At 49.5% G+C, this 25,178-nt stretch overlaps 1 protein-coding gene across 1 annotated transcript in view; it reads right to left on the minus strand.

Annotated features, from left to right (window-relative positions):
- PRKCSH (PRKCSH beta subunit of glucosidase II) overlaps nucleotides 1-25,178 on the minus strand; it is a 313,184-nt gene that overhangs the window by 45,678 nt on the left and 242,328 nt on the right. Inside the window, exon 15 of the mRNA XM_086962739.1 lies at nucleotides 10,060-10,159. Coding sequence (XP_086818865.1) covers nucleotides 10,060-10,159 — 100 coding nt within the window. The remainder of the gene's footprint in view (nucleotides 1-10,059; nucleotides 10,160-25,178) is intronic.

Here is a 25,178-nt window from a genome sequence, read left to right on the forward strand (position 1 = left end):
TTGAATGAACTATAGGAGAATTTGTATTTTTAGTAGTGCGTGTTGGAGTCCTGGTGACTTTTGGAACCAGGCCACACATTCTTCATGTTCTGATATGGCAAAAAAATAAAAAGTGCAGGGCTGTAATGGAAAAACTTACGGCTATTTTGCCTAGCAATAAAAACAGGTAATATTGTGTTTGGTTCCATGAACACTTAAACCATTATTTACAATACCTGCAACAGTCCCAGACAATGTAGCAAATACACACTGCTAGAGAAAACATTAGTGCTTGTTCTATTTAAGGAAGGACATATGCGTGCCAATAAAATTAGGTTTGAAGGAGTTTACAGAAAATGATTAACTATTATAGTGAAGTTGTACTCGGCAGTAGTTCGGAGCTGAAAATCTCAAGTAATTTGCAGAAAAGCGGACATTACTTTTTTTATATCCATGTTACTAGGAGACCCGAAGAGCACCAGTCACGTTACACAAGGATACATTCATTTATTCTATTTTGGTAGGCGCTGGGAGATTAAGTGATTTTCCCAGAATGACACAGGATTCTGAGCTGACGTCGAGGGTCGAACCCGGTTCCCCGGTCCCAAAATTGTCAGCTCGCAGTTTCACTGCATTTTGAGGATAATTATATTTTTTTCTCAGACCCCCATCCTGCGCAGCGCCCCTGGCTTCCCTTCACGGCGCACCAGGGTGCCGCGGCGCACACTTTGGGAAGCACAGTGCTAGCCTATACTTCTTTTGTGGATATCACAGGACTAACAGGATCATGTTTAATCTGAAGTGCAGTAGAATAAATCTGTGCTGGACGTTGTTTATCCGTGCTCAGTAATGGAAACCATCTTCCTGGTATTAATGGGACCAAGTCATACGCAATAGTAGAAGAAAACAAGGTACTTACGTGTAACTTTGGTTCCCCAGTATTGGTAACTTTCATAGATTCCCATAGCTTGTATCATTCCCCGTCGTCGGAATGGGAGCCTTGGTAAACAGAAAATCCCATAGCAGTAGGTACAAAAGAGAAAGAAAGGCCTAGGCCTCATCTAATTTTGTAGCATATCCACCATTTTTTGTAAAAGAGATCAAAAGGTTGCAACAACCAATCAGAATAGCCTCACCCCATAGAACTGTCCTGAGAGCGCCTCAGATTTTCGTAGCCGTTGTGTAACAGTAACCACATCTGCTAAAGGCTGAGCTTTCCCAGGGGAGGAGGGTGGGCGTATGGGAATCTATGAAAGTTACCAATACTGGGAAACCAAAGTTACAGGTAAGTAACTTGTTTTCTTGCCCCAGTATTGGAACTTTCATCGATTCCTATAGCATGTATCAGAATAGCTAGCAGTAAGCAATAAAACCAAAGTTTGTGAAATAAGCATCAAAATACATTAGAAACCATACTGTTATAAGAAGCAAAAAAGCCCTTGAAACAGTAGTCAGTAAACATTCTCAGATACAAAATGTGCAATCAGAGGAAGGAGGGATAGAAGGGAAAGCTCACCGCTCATTGGAAGAGATTCCTCAGGATCGCTTGTCCAACTGCTGCCTCACTCCTTGTGTAAGAGTCCAAGCAGTAGTGCTTTGTGAAAGTGTGGGTACTGCTCCATATAGCTGCCCTACAAATGTCCTTGATAGGAACCCCAGCGGAGAGCAGCAGATGATGAAACTGACCTTGTGGAGTGAGCTCATACATGTCTTTCTATCGGCTTACCCGTCGCTTGGTGGCAATAGTGAATTGCACTTGAAATCCAACGTGAGATTCCTTGTTTTGAAAGGGGAAAACCTTTTCGAAGAGCACTAAAAACAACAAAGAGTTGTGAAGATTTCCTGAAATCCTTTGCGCGCTCAAGATAAAATTTCAGACATCTCTGGACATCCAAGGAATGAAGAGACCTTTCTGCTGGAGGCGTAGGTCAAGGGAAAAATGATTTTAAAACTACAGGTTTATTCAAATGGAAATCCGTAGGGATTTTTGGAATACATTTCGGATGTGTTCTTAGAATTAGTGTCATTTTGGAACTGTAAGAAAGGGTCACATAATTTTGAGAGCTTGCAGTTCCCCAACCCTACTAGCTGATGTGAAGGCTAAAAAGGAGGGCTACCTTCCATGATAGAAACTTCAGATCCGCTCTACGAATAGGCTCAAACTGAGGTCGAATTGGGGGCGGAGGCCGAACTGGAGGGAAAGCCCTAAAAAGCCCTTTCAGGAATTGTTTGACAATCCTAGCGGACCAGAGAGAAGGACCAGAGGCTGTCCGCCTGAATCTAGAAATAGCCACCAGGTGTACCTTGATGGAGGAATGTGCCAGGCCTGACTTGGCCAGAGATAGGATGTAAGGCAATATCTGATGAGGAACAGAAGAGAATGGATGGAGGTTTTCTCGGTGTCACCATAAGCAGAAACTTTTCCATTTCGTGCGATAGGTCTTATTTGTAGCCTAGCGGTGGAGATTCGCCCTTGATGCTGACAGCTATGAGACTTATCAAGGTCCATGAACATGACTATGTGAACATTTGACTAATCTCCACGCAGCAAGTCGCACTATTTAACAAAGACTTATTTCTATGACTGTCCACTGTACAAGAAAATACAACTTGGACGTAACATTACGAAGTTAGAAAGGTGAAATTAATCCCAGGAACACTCCGTCGTGATTACCATACTGAATAGGTTTCCAATTTTCAACACCATAAATTACATTCTCAGATGAATAAGATCCTCCCGACCATTACACCTGACAAGAAAATTTTATTGCCTTGAAAAAGCCTCTGAGTAGGCGAAACACGTGTCGGCGGTGCAAAGCTGGAACACTTTTAATGTGTTTGAAAATAAAGATTTTGAAGTACAACGACTGTTTTGGATCCATATTTTGAAGCCTTTGAACTACAAATGAACTTATTGTTGAAGTTGGTGTAAAAACCATCAAAATTAATACTTTACGGAAAAATTTCCAGATAATCAAAATTTCTTAGAGAGTGCTTAAGTAACTTGGTTTTCCCAGTTTCTAGGTCTTATTTGTACTTGGTGCACGGGCTTAAACAAAAATTTCTTTACACTCCTGAGGGATATTTAAACTCTGGAATTCTCGGTGCTCAGGATCCACGCTGTCAACTGGAGAGAGCCGTGATCTGGATGCACCACCTGACCCTGGGACATTGTCAATAGAGATGAAATAGGATGTAGGTGAACCGGCTGATCCTGAGAGAGCAGGAGAAGCTCTGAACCAGAATTGGCAGGGCCGCGTCAGTGCAATTAAAATCATTGTGCAGGGTTCTGTCTAGAGTTTCCTGAGTAGCCTTGGAATCCGGGGAATTGTAGGAAAGGCGTAAACAAATGCACCTGACCAGGCCATCGAAAGCATTCCCCAACGAGTCGAGATGGTGATTCCCTGCTTGCATAGAACCGGCATTTCCTGTTGTCTGGGGTAGCGAACAGGTCTATAGACTGAGTGCCCCAACGTGTGAAGACCCTGTCGACAGTGTCCTGATCCAGTTCCCACTCGTGACAGACCGATTTCAGACGACTCAATGCATCTGCTGTCGTGTTGAGGGTACCTGGGAGATGCTCTGCTGAGAGAGATTTTCTGGAGCATTGCCCATCCCCATATCTCCTGGGCCTCCTTTGAAAGAAGTTGAGAGCTCGTTCCACCCTGTCACTTCACATAATGCATGGCCGTCGTGTTGTCTGTACGGACCAGGACGGTGGAGTTCTGTATTCTCGGACGAAAAGCCTGTAAAGCTAGACGAAGCGCCTTGAGCTCCAGAAGGTTGATGTGCAGAAGGCGTTGCTCGAGCCGCCCGTGGCCGCTCACTTGAAGGCCCAGCCTTCCAGAGAGGTGTATGTGGTAAGTATCAGGTGAGCCAGAGGGACTGTGAAGGTGAGACCCTGAGAGATGTTTTCTCAGACCATCCACCAGTCGAAAAAAGCCTTCTGTTTGACGCCACTGCAAGTCTAGCTGCTCTTAGAGTGGGCACATTCGTAGCCTGCAATGCGGAATTAAGGGATTGCAAGATAAGATCGATCCTAGAAGAGGTTTGTAAAGGCTAACAGATTGAGACCGTCTTGCTTGTAATCGACGGGCGGAGGTTATCAGTTTGTTCTGTCTTTCCTCTGATGGAAAAGCTTTGCAATAAGCTGTGTCCACAACAGCTCCCATAAACTTGGCCGACCTGGAAGGACAGAGAACTGACATCTCCTTGTTGAGTTGAAGTCCCAGATATCTGAAGAGCTGAATACAACTTTCAACTGCTTTTGATGCTGTCTGAGAAGACGGTGCTTTCACAAACCAGTCGTCCAGATAAGGAAACACTTCTAGCATTTGTTTTCTGAGAAACGCTGAGATTGGGGCCATGAATATACGCAGCGTGGATCTGAGTCTGAAAGGCACGACTTTGAAATGGAAGTGGCTTTTGGCTATTGTAAAGCGTAAAAAAACGTCCTGTATGCTGGGTGGATAGGGACATGAATGTATATGTCCTCGAGGTCCAGGGTGGCCATGTAACCTTCAGGATTGAGGAGCCGCCGAATGTCCTTTAAGGAGACCATCCGAAACAAGAGCTTGATTAGATAGGTGTTGAGCTCCCTCAGATCTAAAATAGGACGCCACTTCTCTACGGCCTTTTGAACCAGAAAGAACCAGGAGTAGAAACCATCTCCCCAGGGAGAGGGAGACCTGTTCCATCGCTCTTTTGAGGAGTAGTTGATGGGTATCTAGATGTAGAAGATGAAGAGGTCTTGATTCGGTAGATCGCTGGGCTTTGGATGGTGGCTGATGCTGGAATTACAGAGAATAGCCAACATTAACTACAATCAGAATCCACCATTCTGATGTTATCTGTTGCCAGCTTCGGAAGCATTGGGATATCCTGCCCCCCCCTGGTGATACCAGGGATGAAGGAGCAGTAGGAAGAGCCAGCAAGCCGCTATTGGCGATAAGAGGAATCCTTTCCCTGGCGCCCTTGTCGTCCTCTAAAATTTGAGTGAGAGAAAGAAGACGATTGGACCGGTTGCTAAATATATAGTGGCCGGGAAGACTGAGAGGCTTGTGAGTAGGAAGAAAAGCCTTGTTGATAAACTCCTCTGTAGGAGGGAAGGCCTCTGCCCCTAGCTCCACAGAAGGGGACCTTTCCACGAAGCCAGCCTTGGCAATGAACAGAGAACGGAAGGCCATGTTTGCAATATCCATTGCACCGCCAATTATCTCAGAAGATTATCTTTCTCCTTAAGGAAGAATCTTCTTTGCCTCCACCTTAGAATCCCCTGGCAACTGGTCCTGAAAAAGGGGACAGATGCCCTACATCTGACGATCATACCGACCAAGAATTGCCAAAGCGTTGGGTGCCCTGATGAGAAAACTAGACATGGAGGAAAACCTCTATCCAGATGCCTACCCTCTTTATCTGGGGGTGCTGTAAGTGGTGCTGCAGGATTCTTATTCTTCCTCTGGGTCGCCTGAGAAATTGCAGAGCCCGGTTTAGGCTGGTTTACCAGGCAAGCAGGACTATCCTCAGGTAGATCAAAACCTCTTGTCCGCCCTTTCTATCAGATTGTGGACAAAAACACCAATATCCCCTATAGGAGAATCCACCGGGACCGGTGAAGGAGAAGAGATATAAGAAGCATCCCACTTCGCCTAGGGGTCTGGAAGATCCGTATCCCTTTGGTCATCATTCAAAACATCCTGATGGATAATAGGAGTAGTTTGTGGAGGATCGTCTATTCTTTGCAGTGGCAGTGGTGGTTCCTGGGGTATGAAAGACACTGAGGGCAGCACAATGGGACTGAGTCCCGTTCCGGAGCTGCAGTTGATGTTGGGAACCTCAGTTTAAAGTCTGATAGCATACACTGCAAGCCCGAAAAACAAGAAGGGAGGCATACAGATCATACTCCCTTGATAATCTCTATGGTAGTCCTGGAGAGGATTATAAACCTGTTCCCTTTCATACCCCTCTTTAGAATCTCTCGTGGCACTTAACGAGCAGCTCCGAAGGGCTATGGGCATAACCGAAAGGATCATCCTCATCCGAGTCCTCTTCTTGCAGGAGGTGAGATGGTAATTGAGGGGTCACCTTGCTAGGTGAAGTGACTTCAAGAGTCATGAGGCACTTCCTCTCTTCTCCGGTAGAAATATATATACTTTTTTAAAAAACATCTTTTTTATATATCCGTCGACGCTGTCATTCACGGTTGTCGTAGACTATGTAGATGTCGTCTACGCTCTCGTCGACACTGCCATTGTCGTCGACGCGTCGTCTACACTGTCGTCGACGCGTCGTCTACACTGTCGTCGACGCTGTCGTCTACACTGGCATCGTAGTAGACGGTGTCGTCGTCGACACTGCCATCATCGTCGACGCTGTAGTCGTCGCCGACGCGGTCGTCAACACTTTTTTTTCCCTTGTCATTTCTCACAAGGAAGAAAGGAGATTTTAGCTAGACTCCCTCACACCAGTTTCTCCTGTTATAAGTCCCTTCCTTTCCTTTACACCTCGGTGAGGAGATTTAGTTGGACTGCGTCTGTCGGACCCATGGGAGGTCTTTTGAAGGCGTTTTGAGTGCGCTGCTCACAAGAAACAGGGTGAGACCGTATTCCTTCTCAGATCTTAAAGAAGACACAGCAGATAAGGGCTTATCACTGTCATATTAGAGACTAGATCTGTTCTAGATTTTAGCTTCTGGAATTATTATTATTATTTATTACATTTATATGGCGCAACAGCTACCCTGAGGGTTTCCCAGCGCCTTGGATCTATGTTACTAGAGAGAACAGGGGGACAATTATTGATCGAACAACCATGATTTAACTCCCTTACGGAAGCGGAGGTAACAGGGTTCTAACTGCAGTTGCGGCGGAAGTGAGTTCCACAATACTGGTGCCATGTAGGCAAAAGAACGACCACCCAGTCGTGCTCTATTAACCTTGGGAACAATGAATTTAGCCTGGTGCATTGAGCGTAGGTTATGGGAGGGCAAGTATTTCTGGGCAATCTTACATAAATACTCCGGGGCTATTCCTAAGTTAATTTTGAACATGTAGCAGAGTGCCTTGAACTTTACTCTACTTGCCACTCTCAGCCAGTGCAAATTCTTGAGATGTTCTGTCATACTGGTACGGCTTGGGAGATTAAGAAGCAGCCTGGCCGCCGAGTTCTGAACAGTTTGGAATCAATTCAGAGTGCTTTTCGTCACTCCTAGAAAAAGGACGTTGCCGTAGTCTAATGTCGAAGTAATCAAGGCCTGTATAACCGTTCTCTCTGCTCCATCCGGCAGTTGCCACAATATTTTTCTCAGCCATTTGAGAATCAAGAAGCAGGTTGCGGCAGTTTTTGCTGTATGGGTACACATGGACAGCTTGTCATCAATTATTACTCCTAAGTTGTGTGCCGATTGTACCGCAACCGGAGTGGCACCCATTTCCGCTGGCCAGTGAGTTGGGCCCCAGATATTCTTTTGGTTGCCAAAGATCAGTAACTCAGTTTTATCCCCGTTTAGCTTTAATTTCTTGGAATGGAGCCAATTAGCCATTTTCAGTAGCCCGGAACGAAGGGGAGAAACCAGGTAAAAAGACGGCCCACACGGACCCTTATGTTTATCTCACCTAGAACTTGTGACCCGGATACAGGCAATCAATGCCATCTTTATGAGGATCATTCACCTAACGCCTCCTTTTACAGCAGGTAGCGCAAGCTCTAAAAAGGCCTTTTTTCTCCATGTCTGATGATAAAAAAAGGGTAAACAGCTTCCTGAAGAGAATACAGTTGAAATCCAAAAGTTGAAGAGAAATCGGAGCAGAGCTCAGTGGAGACTCCCTTAGCATAACGTGCAGTAGAAAATCTGAGGCTCTTTCAGGAGGGTTCTATTGGGTGAGGCTATTCTGATTGGTTGTTGCAAACTTTTGGTCTCTTTTACAAAAAGAGGTGGATATGCTACAAAATGAGACGAGGCCTAGGCCTTTCTTTCTCTTTTGTACCTACTGCTATGGTATTTTCTATTTACCGAGGCTCCCATTCCGACAACGGGGAATGATACAAGCTATGGGAATCTATGAAATTTCCAATACTGGGGCAATGATGGTTCTGGTTTTTTTCCCCTGCGGCGTATTCTGCTCTTTGGTAATATAGATCTTTTAACCATTTCTTCGTGACCCCCTTACCGGAGTCATGGTCCTGAAAAAGTATTTCCATCCCTATAGCCTATAATACAGTTTCTACATGATTTAGCAATCCAATTAGTTTGTAATAATCTAGTTTGCAGCATTCGCTCATAATGGTTTGTGTCAAATCTACCATAGTTCTTTGCCAAATGGATATCCACAAGAGGACCGGGGCCATTCTTATGGTGTCACTCAGAAAGGGGAGCCCTAATTCGAGCTGTAGGATATAATTTGAAGCCGATTGGGGTAAGGACACATGGTTTTAAAAAAAGGAGTCTTCCATTTGCTGTAACAGGCCAGTATTGGCCATCACCCACACGCCTGCTCCATATGTTGTGGCTGATTTTATTTTGGCTTGGTAAATATTTTTAGTTACGTCCAGTGAGCTTCCACCCAATTATTTTGCAAATCTTTTAAATGCGTTTAGGCTCCTTTGAATACCTTGGGGTCTTGATTTTTTAGTTTGGACCAAGAATGATCTTTATCAAAGAGCACTCCTAGGTATGAAAAGGAGTCCACCATCTTAATTTCATTGCCGGCCATCTGGAATTGTGGCAGTTTCTCTCCTCTGGTTGCTCCGGCCACAATTATGAAAGATTTTGTTTCATTTACTTTTAGGTCAAGGCAAGTCATAAAGATGGCGTAAGCTTTTATTCGTTTTTGTAGGGCCAGGCCCGTTCTTGCCATCAGCACAGCATCATCGGTGTATGCCAAAATCGGGAGGGGGGTTTTATCAAATTTGGGCACGTCCAAAGAGAGCAGACAAGGAGAACTCTTCTCCATTCGTATAGATTGAGAAAAGTAATGGGGCGAGCACACACCACTGACTAACTCCCTTTTCAATCTTAAAATGACGTATGCATTCCCCCTTTCTACTATACCTTACACAGGCAGGGGCATTGGGATACAGCTGGCGGATGAACCTAATAATAGGTAAAATCCAGTCAAAATAGCCTGCAGATTGACTTCAAAATTTCATTTAAAATAAAATAAAAATCTTTAAAAAAACAACAACGTCACACGTTGTAAAAGGGCTCCAGGACACCAGACTTGGGAGGTGTTTATTCAATATTTTAAATTATAACTATAAATTATCCTGTGTTGGAGAACCGGATATTCATTTTCCAGTTGAGAAATCATACTCTAAATGAAAAGTGTTTCGGAGGGAGTGGAGGAGGGGGTGTGGGAGGGGTTATCTTACATGGCAGTTGGTGGTTTCCTGCTAGACAAGCAGCATTTTTAAATAAAAAAATATGTTTATTACATCCACCCATATGAACAGATGTCTCCAGTCCTCCCCACCTTACATAGCTAGGATCCTACTTGATACCTTGTGGCCCTCTCCCTCCCCCTCCCCATTTGGCGATGACATTCTCTAGGTCCCACCTGCATTATTGGAACAGCCGTGCATCCTCATCAGTGCAACCTTGGCTGTATAACTTTCCCCAGCCCCATTTGCACCACAACCCCCTTCTTGCCATGATGTGCAGCACTTTCCTGATCTCTCTCTCACACTGGCAGAATGGCTTGGACCACCTCTAAGTGCCCTATAATACTTGTACCTCTATGATGGGAGCTTTTTTCAGCCTCACATCTAGGCCTTCTCTAGATGTTGTATTAGCTCATGTGCAATGCAACTTCCTGCGTCATCAGAATAATTGGATTGATTAGAGCACCTCAATTGCCTTTGCAGCCCCACCATCCATAGGCCTAATGTGGTTTGCTTGGATCCGCTGCAAATTAAGAGATCAGCTGGAACATATAGGTACCTTCCAGTTCCCTCCATGGTCCCCCCTCAAGCCCTATGTTGTGTGCTTGTTCCTGTCATTTTATATCAATGATTTGTCTGTAGCACCTTACTCAAATCCGAAGGCAAGCTCAAGATATGTGTGACTGTATTCATCGTACTCACATTAGTGGACCTGCTTGGTCCCTGCCAGCAGCCCGTTCCATGCTCATACTTCATTATGCTAAATTTATTGTCCTCTGGACCAGCCCAGAACCCCCACGTCCTGTGGAAGGGAGAAAACGAACAAGCATCAGCCTCTGGTTTTGGGGAGGTCTGCTCTCGGACAGTTGTCTGTTACTCCAGACAAGTTATTAAAAACATGAAACCAAAACACAAAGTCAAACAGATATTTAAAAAGCAGTTTAGGCCATTATCAAGTGCATGAGAGTGATTAGAAAAGTGCGGAGGAAATATCAATCAATAAACCTCTTGCATGACCACCAGAAATGCCCTTAAAAGACTTGATTCACAATATGGGAGTTTGTTAGTAGAACATTTACAGAAAGCAATTCTGGGCAGATTATTCCCATAGACTCTTTATGGAGTAGAGTTGATATCCTTAGCTAGCAGAGCAAGTTGGGCAAAGATGGAAAGTCTAGTTCTATAAAGACATTTTTTATATTCCAACCAATTCAAGGAATCAGGCCTTGAGAATCGAAATGGGGCTGAACTCCTAGGATTTGATAGCACATTCACACGCTTTAAGGTTTTTATTTTCCCTTAGAAAAGAAGTGTTTGTAATGATAAGCTCTCCACTGTTAAGGGAAATTTACTTACCTTCCGTAACGATGTATCTGTAAGACATATATTAGTTATAGATCACTTATCGTAGAATTACCCACAGTTGTCAGACTGGATCCGGAGAATTTTTTTTCTTAGCAGTACCCCCGCGTCGGTAGGTGGCGTCAGTCAACTCTGCGTCCATCATCGGCATCGCGGTCGCCGGGATGATGTCAGGATGCCTACTTTAGCACCACCCCTGCGTGCTGACGTCAGTTCTGACACGACTTTCCATGCCAGAAGCGCAGAGCCATGCAAGACACTGACCACTGGTGCACTAAACTAGGGCCCTGCAAGGGAGTCACTAGCCCTAGAAGTCAGTTCTCAGAACGGGGAGGATGGGTGAGGTGGTAAGAAATCTATAACTAATATGTGTCTCTTACAGATGCATCGTTACCAAAGGTAAGTAACTTGTTCATCTGAAAGAGACTGCAAATGCTACTTACCAGTATGCATCTGTTCTTGGCATGTAGGGCTGCTGACATTCATATCTGTGCATAGATCGCCGCCTAGTGTTGGGTCCGGATGATTGCACATTGTTGTCCTGGAAGAGTTTTCGAAGTATCACGAGATAGGTGGCTCCTCCCCTGGACTACAGTGCGCATGGGCATCGCCTCCATCCCCAGATTGTTTTTAGCCATTGGCAGAGATGGAGTGAAGTATGTGAGTGATGACCATGCTATGAGCATATATATATATGAAGACTGCAGCTGCTACAGGCGCCGGGGAGGAGTGTGGGCGATATGAATGTCAGCAGCCCTACATGCCAAGAACAGATGCATACTGGTAAGTAGCATTTGCAGTTCGAGGCATGTGGGCTGCTGAATTCATATCTGTGCATAGAATACATAGCAGTCCCTCCATTAGCGGCGGCCGCCCGTGCCAGCTGCAGCAGTCTGAAAAAGTGTCTTGAGAACAGCCTGACCAACAGCTGCCTGCTGTTTGGAGTGCACGTCTACACAGTAATGCTTAGTGAAAGTATGTGTGGTAGACCATGTGGCCGCTCTACAAATATCTTCTAAGGGAATGTTACCCAGGAAAGCCATAGAGGCCCCCAACTTCCTGGTGGAGTGGGCTCTTGGTGGGATAGTGAGAGTGCGTTTAGCTTTAGCGTAACAGATTTGGATGCATTTCACAATCCACCTAGCGATCCCAGCTTTGGAGATAGCGTTTCCCTTGTGGTGTGAGGCAAAAGCAACGAAAAGCTGCTTGGTTTTGCGAAAATCTTTTGTCCTGTCCACATAGTACATCAAGGCTCTTTTAACGTCAAGGGTGTGGAGCATCCGCTCCGCCAGCGTCTCTGGGTTTTGGAAAAACACCGGCAACTCAATTGTCTGGTTCATATGGAATTGAGACACAACCTTGGGTAAGAATTTAGGGTTAGTGCGGAGCACAACCATGTTAGCATGCACTTGGAAGAAAGGTTCTTGGATGATGAGCGCCTGCAATTCGCTAACCCTCCGTAGCGATGTAATTGCTACTAAGAAAGCAACCTTCCAAGTCAGAAATTGAAGCTCACAAGAGTGCAGTGGCTCGAAGGGAGGACCCATCAGTCTTGTAAGAACCACATTGAGGTTCCATTCTGGAGCTGGTGGGGTCCTTGGCGGAATGACTCTCTTGAGTCCTTCCAGAAAAGCCTTGATAGCAGGGACCTTAAAAAGTGACAGGTGTTGCCTGTTCTGGAGGTATGCTGCCATAGCAGACAGGTGAATGCGGATGGAAGAGTACGCCAAATTGCATTGATACAGGTGGAACAGGTAGCAAATGATGTTTTGAATTGAAGCATCTAGCGGGTCAATATTGTGGTTAACACAGTAAATGACAAACCTCTTCCATTTAGCCGCATAACAAGCTCTAGTAGTGGGCTTTCTTACCTCCCGAATTATGTTCATGCAATCGGGAGGAAGATTGAGGTAGCCAAACTCTAGGACTTCAGGAGCCAGATCGCCAGGTTGAGCTGTTGCGGATCTGGGTGCTGAATGTCGCCATGGCTCTGCGTCAGAAGGCTGGGAGTGAGATGAAGCCTTTGATGCGGTACCACGGAGAGTTCCAGAAACGTGGTGTACCATGGTTGGCGAGCCCACGTTGGAGCAACCAGGATGAGAGTCATCGAGTGCTGCCTGAGCTTGTGTGCCACCAGCGGTATCAGAGGTGCTGGGGGAAAAGCGTACGCAAATCTGCCTGAACAGTTCATCCACATCGCATTGCCCTGTGATTGCGGGTGTGGGAACCTGGCGGCGAAGCTTTGGCATTTTGCGTTCTCCTTTGTGGCGAACAGGTCTATCTCTGGATGACCCCACCTTTGGAAGTACGGTTGGAGTACTGATGGATGTATCTCCCACTCGTGCATTTGAGGACTGTGCCTGCTGAGCAGGTCCGCCATCTGGTTGTCCTTGCCCGGGAGATGCTCCGCCATGAGGAAGATGTTCCTCTGAATGGCCCACTTCCACATGCTCCGAGCCAGATGAGACAGCTGCGGAGAGTGTGTGCCTCCCTGCTTCTGAATGTAGTACATGGCCGTCATGTTGTCCGTCCGGATCAACACGACCTTGTTGCACAGATGTACTTTGAACGCCTTTAAGGCCATGAAGATTGCCATTAGTTCCAACACATTGATGTGCATCTTCCTTTGCTGTAGTGTCCATAGTCCCTGCACTGTGTAGTGGAGTACATGCGCTCCCCATCCCTGGAGAGAAGCGTCCGTCGTCAGGATAATCTGTGGCACAGGCTCTTGGAACGGTCGGCCCTTGCAAAGGTTTTGTGGATTCCACCAATGCAGAGAGTTGTACGCCCGACCGCTCACCAACACTAGGTCTGTCAGTTGCCCATGAGCCTGAGTCCACTGACGTGCCAGGCACTCCTGAAGCGGACGCATATGTAGTCTCGCGTGCGGGACAATGGAGATGCAGGAGGCCATCATGCCTATCAACTGCATGAACACCTTCGCTGGAAGCGAGTGTTGAGGTCTGAATCGTTGGATCAGCGTTTGGATACTGGCGATTCTCACTGAATTTGGCTGCGCAGTGGCTGCCAGAGTGTTTATTGTCGCGCCCAGATACTGTCGTACATGGGCGGGCTGGAGATGGGATTTCGGGTAGTTTAGAGAGAATCCCAGATCGTGCAGGAGATGAATGGTGCGGGACACGTGGTCGGCGCACTGTTGTTCTGTTTTTGCTTGAATGAGCCAGTCGTCCAGGTAAGGGTAGACGTGATCGTTCTGGCGTCGCAGATGCGCCGCCACAGTCGCCAGGCACTTCGTAAAGACCCTTGGCGCTGTGGTGACCCCGAACGGCAGAACCCTGAACTGGTAGTGCTGGTCTTGGATCGTGAATCTGAGATACTTCCTGTGGGAAGGATGCAGGGGGATATGAAAGTATGCGTCTTTTAGATCCAACGTAGCCAGGAAGTCCCCCTGTTGAAGCAGAGGGAGTACCTGTTGCAACGTGAGCATATGGAAATGCTCCGAGAGAATGTACCAGTTGAGGGGCCTGAGGTCCAGGATGGGCCGCAGGGAACCGTCTTTTTTGGGGATTAGAAAGTACAGAGAGTAAACCCCTGTACCCCTTTCCTGCAGTGGGACGAGCTCTATTGCCCCTTTTTAGGTTTTGCCTAGCGGAAGCTGCGCTCTGCGCAGCTTTTCCGCGCAGGCGAAATCCTGTTGAGAACCGTAGGGTGCTTTGGTTCGGCCCTCGTCGTTGATTGGCTGGCTCCGTAAACGGAGCCTTGCCATTGGACGAGGGGCCTGTCCGTCAATGCCGGACCAGACACGGGGGCGTTCCCGACATTCTTTGGCTTTTGCCGACGTCACGGGACGCCGGGAACGCCCCCGTGTCTGGTCCGGCATTGCCGGGACCTGCCTTTGGTGACGTGTCGGGTTTCAGTGTCTGTGGGTGCCGCCGCGCTAGGATTGGTTCTTGAGCCGCCGCGTCATCGCTGGAGCCGCCCTGAGTTTGCCGAGGAGCGATTATGTGTACAGCCGGAGCGGCTTCGTGAACTCCACCCTCGGTAATGCACGGTGTCTTTCTACTCGTTTTAAAATGAAGATTGTAAAGGTAATAAGTGCGTGCCGGGACCTGCCTTTGGTGACGTGTCGGGTTTCAGTGTCTGTGGGTGCCGCCGCGCTAGGATTGGTTCTTGAGCCGCCGCGTCATCGCTGGAGCCGCCCTGAGTTTGCCGAGGAGCGATTATGTGTACAGCCGGAGCGGCTTCGTGAACTCCACCCTCGGTAATGCACGGTGTCTTTCTACTCGTTTTAAAATGAAGATTGTAAAGGTAATAAGTGCGATCCATCGCTCCCCGTCTACAATAGGTAAGGGATGGACACTCCCTGACGGCAAGAAGGGTGCCTCGCAGAAACCAACGTTTTATTGGAATACTCTGCAACGGATTGTATAAACTGGCCTTCGCAAAGGTGGGCGGGGGCGTCTTGTCCAGGCTAGAGGTCTCCTCTGATCTTTCGAAGTGCCCCCTGGCTGGCATGATGTGGTAAATTCTCTGCTCCAAAAAATGTGCTACGTGTTTTGAATTTTCAGAAGATGGCTGTGTGGCATGTTATGTGCGCACCAAAACACGGAAAATAAATGTTGTTACACCCCAGTCCGTTTAAAACCAGGCCCCTGATTATAAATAGGCTGGAATCTCGTAGAAACAGATTTGGGTGCCATTCCGTCGGAGCGCCTTGCATAAACTCGCATTCATTTAGGGTTGAATGTAGTATTCGATGAAATCCTCAAACTACGCGTGTACACTCACCGCAACAGAAAGGACGTGTCTCAAAGTAGATCGCTATTTTTCGAGGAGACCCTGGTGACATATGGCAAACACCGTGACGTGCAATGTAAGGTTTCGCACAGTTAGAGGGTTGGGATGCGGCAATCAAGGTGTCACATTTGAGTGCTTAGAGACTTGGGTTCATTTAATCGAAGTGCCTGAATGCTTGTTTGATTTCAGATCCGACAATCCAGGTTACTTTTTGCGTTGTCTTTCCTCTGGCTAGTAGTAAGCGCTGTCGATGGGGTGTAAGATTGGCGTTATCCATAGTTCTTTACAGAGGGCTTTTAAATACCTTTAGCCCTAACCACGTTTTTATGAGGATGATAAAAATGGGAGTTATCTCTAGTATGACCTAAAATGCCGTCTCTGGGAACGTACTGTTTCAATGAGGTTTGAGTGCTTTGTATTGGAACCGTTCTGCTGGCCAGGTACGGAGCGCTCTCCAAGATATAACAATAAGTTAATATCTTGGTCTTGGTTTCTAATATTAGCAAGAGCAGAAATGACGTCATTAGTGCTTTCGGTTTGTGGGCGCAAATCACTAAGAGTCTGTCTGACACTCCCCATGAGAGCGCAAACCTGCTGCAGTCCTGACGTGGGCAGGGCGGGCACGGTACTGTAGGCACAGGTCAGCCATTGTTCCTTGTTTGACATGCATCTTCATGCCAGGCACACATCGCGACATCTTAATCCGGGGGCTGAGCTCTCACTGAGGCTTTGGTGTTTTGTACGGGCGCTTGTTGGGCCAGTTGGAATCAAAGGCCAGAATGCTAATGTGGGGACGCGCTGTGATCCGGCCGCTCTTTTGTCTGCTATGAACTCCCAGTGACCCTTCCTTCCTCCGAGGCCTGCAGAGGGACGGGGACCCTCCTGCAGACGCAGCTGAACAACATCTAGTTGTCATCTCACCTCGAAAAGTAAATGTACTACAGTGCACGATATTAAGCGGATTCCTTTTTCTGGCACCCTGGACACACCTTAGTGCACACACCCGTGGATGTGAGGCTCGTACGGAACACCCTTAGACACGGCCTCGCTACTCGCTCTTAACGTCCATTCTTAGAGACATGGGCATCTTGCCGGACGATGGTAAGGACAGCGGGCTCACACAGTACACGTTTTATGTCTAGGCGCTCACATTGTACACTCTGTCCAGTCCCGCAGACAAGGCTCACGCTGTGAGATTCCAGGACTGTGAGGTTCAAACTGTACCAATCTAGTGACGTGAGGCTCCCCTGGCACAGTCATGAGAACACGAGGCCAGCTCCGTAGAATCCTGCAAGCCAGAAGCAGCTCACACTGTACCAGCATGCTCGGGAGGATTATACAGTGACAAGGAGTGCGCGCGAAGGCCCATGCACAAGTCTACGCACTTGAGGGTCACACAGAACAACTTAAGGGGGGACGGGCTTCTCCTATATAATCATGTGGACATAGGCCGACGCTACTCACTTATTCAGGTAAGTGCGGTTAGTTTTGAATGTGTATATGTTTTTTTACGTTCTATGTTAATCTTTCCTCTCTCTCCCCCGTGAGCCCGTTCTCGCCCCCCCCTCCCGCTGCCGAGCTCCGACTGAGGAGGGGCGGCGGCAGAAAGGAAGGAGGGCTGCAGGCAGAGCAGAATTCAATCTCTATCGCACTTTTTTTATTACGCCTCTTATTCTCCCAGAATAGCGCACATTCTTCTTTCACTTTCATGGCAAAAACGCGTTTGAATGTGATTTATTCATGTCAACTGAAAAAGGAGAGAGTTTTCATATTATCCAGTCGTTGCCTCGCGCCCTCGGGTGACTTTCGGAAGAGGGGTGGGTGGGGGCGATTGTCCCATGTCAGGCGTGAGACGCTCCTGCTGTGTTAGTTTTGTCATGGCTTTCAGGCGCTTGCTATTGTGCCTTCTGTGTTAGAAATGCTGGACCACACATCCCAGAATGCAGATGAAAAAGAGCCCTCCGTAAACTGTGCACACACATGTTAGGTGGTGTTTGATGGGGGCCTTTATCTCGAGCCATTTGAGTGAATTGTTCCGGGGAGTGGGTGGAGACGATTACCCCCTGGATCAATCCAGACCGATTTTAGATAACGCTTGTCTGAAATTATTTGTTACTCGTAACATTGGAGGAGGGTGCTAAAGCGCAGTACTGGGAGCTCCGTGTACTCATTGTCATATAGCGCCTCTCTTCACGGTTACTTTGCATAAAGAGCAGACGCGTCTGCATTTTTTGGTTTCGTAAGGATTGTGTCTGTCGGGAAGTGTGAGGAGGGAACTTTCTTTAAGTGCAGTTTCCGGAGATTCTTGGGACTTCCCAAGCCAGGGGGGATCCCTGCCCTTTCGGGATCCACTTAACGAGCGCTCATTTCTTGGAGTTGACCCACTGTATGAGGGGGCGCTTCCCGCCTCTACCTCTCAAGGTGCCTGGACTCCCTTTTAATGTACCTGTGCCGCCCCCCCCCCCCAGCCACTGGAGACAGAGGCGCTGTGTGCGCTGCCTGCTGGGCTGGGGGCGGGGCTCCCCACGGCCCCCAGGCAGAAGGTTCAGGTATCACGGCTGTAAACAAAGCGCCAAGTGTCCCCGGCGCTGCACAATGGGCGGCTCTGATTGCGCCATTTGTTTAAAATCAGAGCGCTCCCTGCTGAAAAACACATAAATCACTCCTTCCTCTACACCCCTTTCACACACTTGCACCCAGACACACACATCCCCATCTCTCCAGAAAATACAGCATTCCCACCTCCCTCCAGCGCACACAGACATTGCCTCGTTAATCTCCACAGAGAAACCCCATGGTCCCACAATGCTGCAAACCCCCACACACCACGCCTCTATATACATGCGCACCCCCACACACGCTGAACACATGCTCCAGGCTCAGGGCTGCCGCCCCTTGTGCTCCTTCAAGCTCACCCCTTCCATAGAAACCGCTCCCTCAGCATAGGAGATCACACATGCATACATTCTATAAATGCTCCCTTATATGCATCCAATGCGTGTATAAGTCATTTTACCGGGCTGAAGTTGCTCAGCTGGTTGTGCGCCGGCAGGCCACGGGTTTCGAACCCAGCCGGGCATATTCGGTCTTTTATTTTCATGTGCTTGGTAAAATTGCCGCAAGTAACATGGTCGATAGTGACATCTATATGGTAAGAGCTAACACCGACAAACCCCACGAGAAAAGCACAGAAACCCCAATTTTCCGTTTACCATGCCCCCCTATGTCCCCACCCCTGACGTGGGGGGCTGTGATACATCTCTATACACAGCCTCCTTACAGCAGCCCCGGAGCAGCACCCCGGGGTGCATGGTGGAAGCTCACCTCCTCACACAGTGCATCGCCATGTGTGATCGATAACGCATTAGCAGACCAGGTCTCTGGAAAATCTGTTTATTCCCCGTAGTAGGAGGCTACGAGGAGAGGAAGGGAAGCCGGGTGCACTCTAGATGGGGGGAGTGCACTGTGCAGGGGAGCCGGGCTCCATGTCAGGGGCAGGGTGAGGACACCGCTTGTGATGTTTGTGTAGATTACACCCACAATCGAGCACTGCACCGAGGGTACATTAAACCGTGCATACCTGCTGAGTGGGGGTGATGCGTGTACAGCAACCTCTGGGGAAGACAGTTGTGTGTGAGACATTGGTGGGTGAATGATGTATTAGAGTGCAGGGAGTGAATATGATTCCCATGGCGGATGCACCCTAGGCCAGGAAGCACCGCACTGCTGCCCCTTATCCGACATTAATCCTGGCAACCAATACACCTTTGAAGCACCTGTGTCCCCGGTTTTGACTTTGGAGTCACCCTGCAGCTGAAGCAGTTACTGCGATGCTGCTTAATGTTGGCAAGCGGACTATTGCAGAGACCCTAATCAAGGCCCGCTGCCACAAGGTGTCTGGCTAGGGACAGCTGGCGGGACCAGGCGAACGTGGCACATCACAGGCCCTAACTTGCTCCCTGCCAGACCACGGAGGAGCCTACTGACCAGAGTCTAGGTGCGGAGAGTTGTGAGCACCGTGAAATATATCCCTGCCCACTGCTGTGCCTGAGGCCCGGGACACTCACCATACACACTACTCGAATCAAATGACTATCCAACCGGTGTCCCAGGGGGGACGCAGTACCTACGGCGCTGCTACACCACCGGGCCCCTTTTCTTCTAGCATCTGTTGCGGGGCACCTCGCCCTGGGAGAGGTGGTTCAGGGAGTAGGGGCGGGCGTCTCCAGGTGCAGGTGCGGCTCCTGTAGTCTAAGGGGAGACCCCTACAGCTCTGCTGGGGCCTACCTGCTCTGCTGGCCGTGGGCTGCGTTGCTATCTTGCTCCTAGGCGGCCTTCTCAGACAAAGCGGGCACTGGCTATTTCCGACTGCCCTTCCTGGTGCCTGCTCTGCGCCTTGTTGCCTACCTACACAGTGGAGACTGTCCGGTCGCTGGATCCCTGGGAGCTGTGCTCAATGGCCCATGACCAGAAATGTACTGCCACTGGACCCTGGCCACGCAGAAAAGCCCCTCCCCACCATCCTTACTTGCCGCAGCGCCTGGCCTTCTCCAGTCATTCCTGTGTCGGGGGGGGGGCTCGCAGTGTGTGGGGGGGGCTCGCAGTGTGGGGGGGCTCGCAGTGTGTGGGGGGGCTCGCAGTGTGTGGGGGGGGCTACAGTGTGTGGGGGAGGCTCACAGTGTGTGTGGGGGGCTCGCAGTGTGTGGGGGGGGCTCGCAGTGTGTGGGGGCTCTGTGTGGGTGTGTGGGGGGGCTCTGTGTGGCTGTGTGTGTGGGGGGCTCTGTGTGGGTGTGTGTGTGGAGGGCTCTGTGTGTGTGGGGGGGGCTCTCTGTGGGTGTTTGTGTGTGGCATTTGCGAGAGATTAAGCTATTGGCATTGTAAATGACAATGCCATTTATTTATGTTAAAAAAACATAAATAAAAATAATGTCAAGAGCAATGCCAATAGCTCTAACTTTAACAAAGGCAAAACCATTGCATTGTAAATGCTTGTTGCAGCATGACATGAACTTCCTGCTGCAACAAGAGCAAGTGCTCGCCGGACATAGGATGGCTTCTTGGGGGTATGTTCGGTGGAGTGGAGGTAAGTTCCAGACAGTAACCGTACTGGATAAGAGACGTGACCCACCTGTCCGTGGTGATGGATTTCCACGCGGGCAGGAACTGCTGGAGTCTCCCCCCGACCGGTGTTGTGTGGTCGGGGGGCAGTGACAAGGCGTCACTGCTTGTTGGCGGCGGTGGACCTGGAGCTGTTGTTTCCACGTCCCCTGCCTTTGATGTTGTTGCCTCTGTAGCCACCTCTACCCTTGTTGGTGTATGAGGTTTGGGTATTGCCCTTGTAGTACTGGGTGGATTGCGATGCCTGACCCCTTGAGGTGCCTCTGGTATTGGAGCGGCGAAAGGAACCGCCCCGAAACTGCTGAGACTGGAGGGCCCCCATAGACTTAGCAGTGTCTGTATCTTTTTTCATTTTCTCAAGCGTCGCATCCACCTCAGGGCCAAACAAATGGTCAGGATTAACCGTCTGGTTCAGGATGGTCGTTTGTATATCTGGTTTAAACCCTGATATCCTAAGCCATGCATGTCTTCTGAGCAACACACTAGTGTTGATTGCCCTGGAGGCTGTATCAGCCACATATAGCGCACATTTGATGGAAGCGTTTGTGATGAGCTTTCCCTCTTGAAATAGCATTTCCCCTGCCTCCTTGTACTGGTCAGGCAAGTGCTGCAGCAGTGCTTCTAGGGTGTCATAATGAGCCCTATCGTAGCGTGCAAGTAGGGCCTGCGTGTTTGAGATGCGCCAAATGTTAGCTGCCTGTGCAGCAATCCGTTTCCCTGAGGCCTCAAAGATTTTTGACTCTTTGTCTGGGGGAGGAGCGTCACCAGTCGTCTGCGAGTTCGCCCTCTTGCGAGCGTTGGACACAACTAAAGAGTCCAGTGGCAAGTGTCCCTTGATATATGTTGGATCCGAGGGCGCTGCCTTATATTTTTTATCAATGCGTGGATTGATGACACGTGCCCGAGTGGGCTCCTTGAAGACCTCCTGCGCGTGCTTGAGCACTCCCTTGAGCATTGGCAAAGTTTTGATTGACTTTTCGGCCACAGAGAAAGTGTCAAATAAAAAGTCCACATCCACAGGATCGGAGTGCAGCTCGACATCGTGGTTAGCCGCAGCTCTCTCGATCAACGCGTTGAAGGCAGCAGAGTCCTCCGTTGGCGAAGTCTTCGCCGCAAAGAGTTGCGGTTCCTGACCCGACTGCGGGTCCTCAGGGTCGCCTCCGGCAGACCAAGGTTCATGTTCCTCCTCCGGATCAGAGTACGCCGGATAGTTGTACTCGACCTCCTCCTCGTCGCCATCCCCCGCGTTGGAGTGAGTCGGGGAACGCGGCAGGTCACTCGGAGACGCCGGCGCCAAAGGTGCTAAAGTACTCGCAGAGTCCTTCTTGTTCTTGAGAGGAATGCGAAAGTGTTCCAACACCGGCTCCGTGGTGATTTTCCTTTTGAGGAGGGACAGTTTCCCGGTATTGGCGTCGATGATGACTTCACGACATTCTTCCTCCGCGAGCGGCTGGAGCCGAGGCTTAGCCACCACCGGAGACGCTTTGGGCGTCGACACCTCCTTCAAGGGCACCCCAGCTACCTGCTTCGAAGCGAAGGCCTTCGGCGTCGACTTCGGCGGCAGGGTGAAGCGGATAGGCGCTTGTGCCTTCGACGGCTTCTGCGCGGGCTTCGACACCCCAGCTTCAGGGTCGGGAAGCTCCGCGACCTTCCGAATCCGCTGCAGGGACTCTTCGACTTTTTTCGAAAGGGCTGGAGAGGGAGTGTCCGCCTCTCGTGACTTCCCTGACTTGGGAGTGGTGTCTGCGAGAGGCACCGTCTTCGGAGTCGATGCGTTACCGTCCTTGGCTCCGACGGCCGGAGCCGGGGAAGCCAGAGCTTTGGGATCGCCTTGACGCTTCTTCGAAGCCTTCTTCGGGTCATCGACCGCGACCTTCTTCGGCGCCGACGCAGCCGCGTTGGACGACTTCGCCTTCGGCACCGACCCTGAGGCCTTCGGGTCGGCCATCTTGGCGGGACTGTCCATGTCGGCCATTTTGAACTTCTTTGATTTTGACGCCTCTAGAGCCTTCAGCACTGCTTTCACTTTCGGTTTCGAAACAGGAGGTGTTGAACCCGAAGGCTTCACTTTCGTTTTTGGAAATGTGAGTGGCACCTCCAAAATGTCCGTGGCCGGGCCCGTAGGCGGGGCTGCTGGACTAATAACATGGTCTTGGGTAAGGCCCGAAGGCGATCCCTCGACCTGGGCCGCAGGAATGGGGTCGACCCCCGAGTCAGTCCGGGGATGCTCCTCCTCCGAGCTATCCCCCACGGTGGCAATGGCCGTATCGTCGTCCCCTACCTCGTCGCTGGCTTCGTCAAACTCCTCGTCTCCTGCGTCGTAGGCCTCCCCTTCGGACGCAGGGCTAGAGTCCGAAACCTGTTGGACATTGTCGCTTCCGACGTCTTCTTCGAAGATGTCGTCCGGCGGGGGCGCAGACAGTTTGGCCTGGAGTCTCGCAGCCCGACGAATCTTGAGGGTCTTCTTGCACCGGAACTTCGAGCAGGCCATACACCTGGCCTCGTCTTGGTCCGGCGACAGACAAGTGTTGCACACTGGGTGCACGTCGAGGTGCGAGTATTTCGCGTTGCACACCGGGCACCGTTTAAACGGAGTCCGTTCCATGTCTGGAGCGTCGTGTAGGCCCGTCCGCGCCGACAGCACGCGGAAGGGCAGCGAGAGTTCGGAGCTGAAGAAACAGTTAACCCGAACGAAAACGATACCGGCGCCAAGCCTAAAGACCTTTTGGTCTCGAGTTAAGAGAGTTAACAACTATCGGTTCCGACAGAGGGAACCGACACACATCCGAAACCAATGGCGGAAAAAAACAATCTGGGGATGGAGGCGATGCCCATGCGCACTGTAGTCCAGGGGAGGAGCCACCTATCTCGTGATACTTCGAAGACTCTTCCAGGACAACAATGTGCAATCATCCGGACCCAACACTAGGCGGCGATCTATGCACAGATATGAATTCAGCAGCCCACATGCCTCGAACTATTAGTTATAGATTACTTACATTAGAATAGATACCCCGGAGGTGGGTCTGCAAACCAAGTTCGCACCAGGAAGTCCTGGAGAACAGAACCGGCGAAAAAGCAGTCTCTCGGGACTTGGGTGTCCAGACAGTAATGCCGTGTAAACGTGTGCAAGGATGCCCATGTGGCTGCTTGGCAGATGTCAAGTAAGGGACTATACGTCCCAAAGCAGTAGTGGCTGCCGTTGCCCTGGTAGAGTGGGCGCGCAGTCCTACTGGAGGTTCTTTTTTAGTTAAAGAATAGCAGATTTTAATTCATGGTACATCCCATCGAGAGATGGTATCTTTGTGCACTGCCCGACCCTTCTTGGCGCCCACATAAGCCACGAAGAGTTGAACGTCCACATGGAAATCTTTAGTGCGGTCAAGGTAGAAAGACAGCGCGTGTTTTGGGTCCATACAGTGGAGTCTCTCATATTCTTTGGAAGGGTGCGGAGGCGGGAGGAAGGTAGGCAATGTGATAATCTGACCTATGTGGAAAGAGGTAACCACTTTGGAAAGGTAAGAGGGCCTAGTACGGAGGACTACTTTGGCCGGATGAACATCAAGAAAAGGAGGTTTGGAAGATAAGGCATGAAGCTCACTCACCCTGCGAGCTGAGGTGATGGCAAGCAAGAAAGCAGTCCTCAAAGTAAGGAGACAAAGAGGACAATTATGTAGTTGCTCACAGTGTGCACACATAAGATAAGTGAGGAAAAGATTCAAGTCCCACTGGGGCATTACGAAAGGAGGAGGAGGAGGAAAAAGATGAGTAAAGCCCTTAAGAAATCTGTTAACAATAGGGGACTTGAAAAGAGAAGGCTGATCAGGAAGGCGAAGAAAGGCCAAAATGGCCCAGAGCAGAACCCTGCTGGGCCAAAGAAAGAATGAAATGGAGAACCTCTGAAAGAGGGGCAGAAAGGGGATCCACAGCCTTTGCTGTGCACCATGCCACAAATTTGTACCATCTACAGGTGTGTACCGTTTCAGTGGAGGGACGCCTGCTGCCAAGATGACATTACAGACGTCGAGAGGAAGGCCGAAAGCTGTCAACTGCCGCTGCTCAATCTCCACGCAAAGAGGTAGAGGTGGAGGTGGGACAGGTTCGGGGGAGGGGGGAGGATCGTCCCCTGCTGCTGCGACAGAAGATCCTCCCAAAGAGGCAGTCAGATCAGAGGATCGATGGCCATATTCAAGAGCTTGGGTACCAAACTCTTCAGGCCCAGTCCGGATCCACAAGAATGACTTGGGCCCGGTCATGCTTGATCTTCTTCAACACTCTGGGCAGAAGTGGTATAGGCATACAGGAGGCCACAATTCCATTTGCAATGAAAGGTGTTGGTGAGCAAGTGCTGCCTTGGAAACTCCAATGTGCAGAACTGCTGACATTGCATGTTCTCTTTGGTGGTGAATAGATCTAACCAATGCTCTCCCCACCGTCCGGAGCTCCAGAAGGTTGATGTGGAACCCGGCCTCCGCCGGAGACCAGAGGCCTCTGATCTCCGCCTATCCCATGTGGCCGCCCCATCCAAGGAGTGATGCATCCGTCCCCACTGTGAACTCTGGTTGGGGAAGTGAGAAGGATCT

The sequence above is a fragment of the Lissotriton vulgaris genome, chromosome 1_1 (genome assembly GCF_964263255.1).
Source record: "Lissotriton vulgaris chromosome 1_1, aLisVul1.2, whole genome shotgun sequence".
NCBI classification, from domain to species: domain Eukaryota; kingdom Metazoa; phylum Chordata; class Amphibia; order Caudata; family Salamandridae; genus Lissotriton; species Lissotriton vulgaris.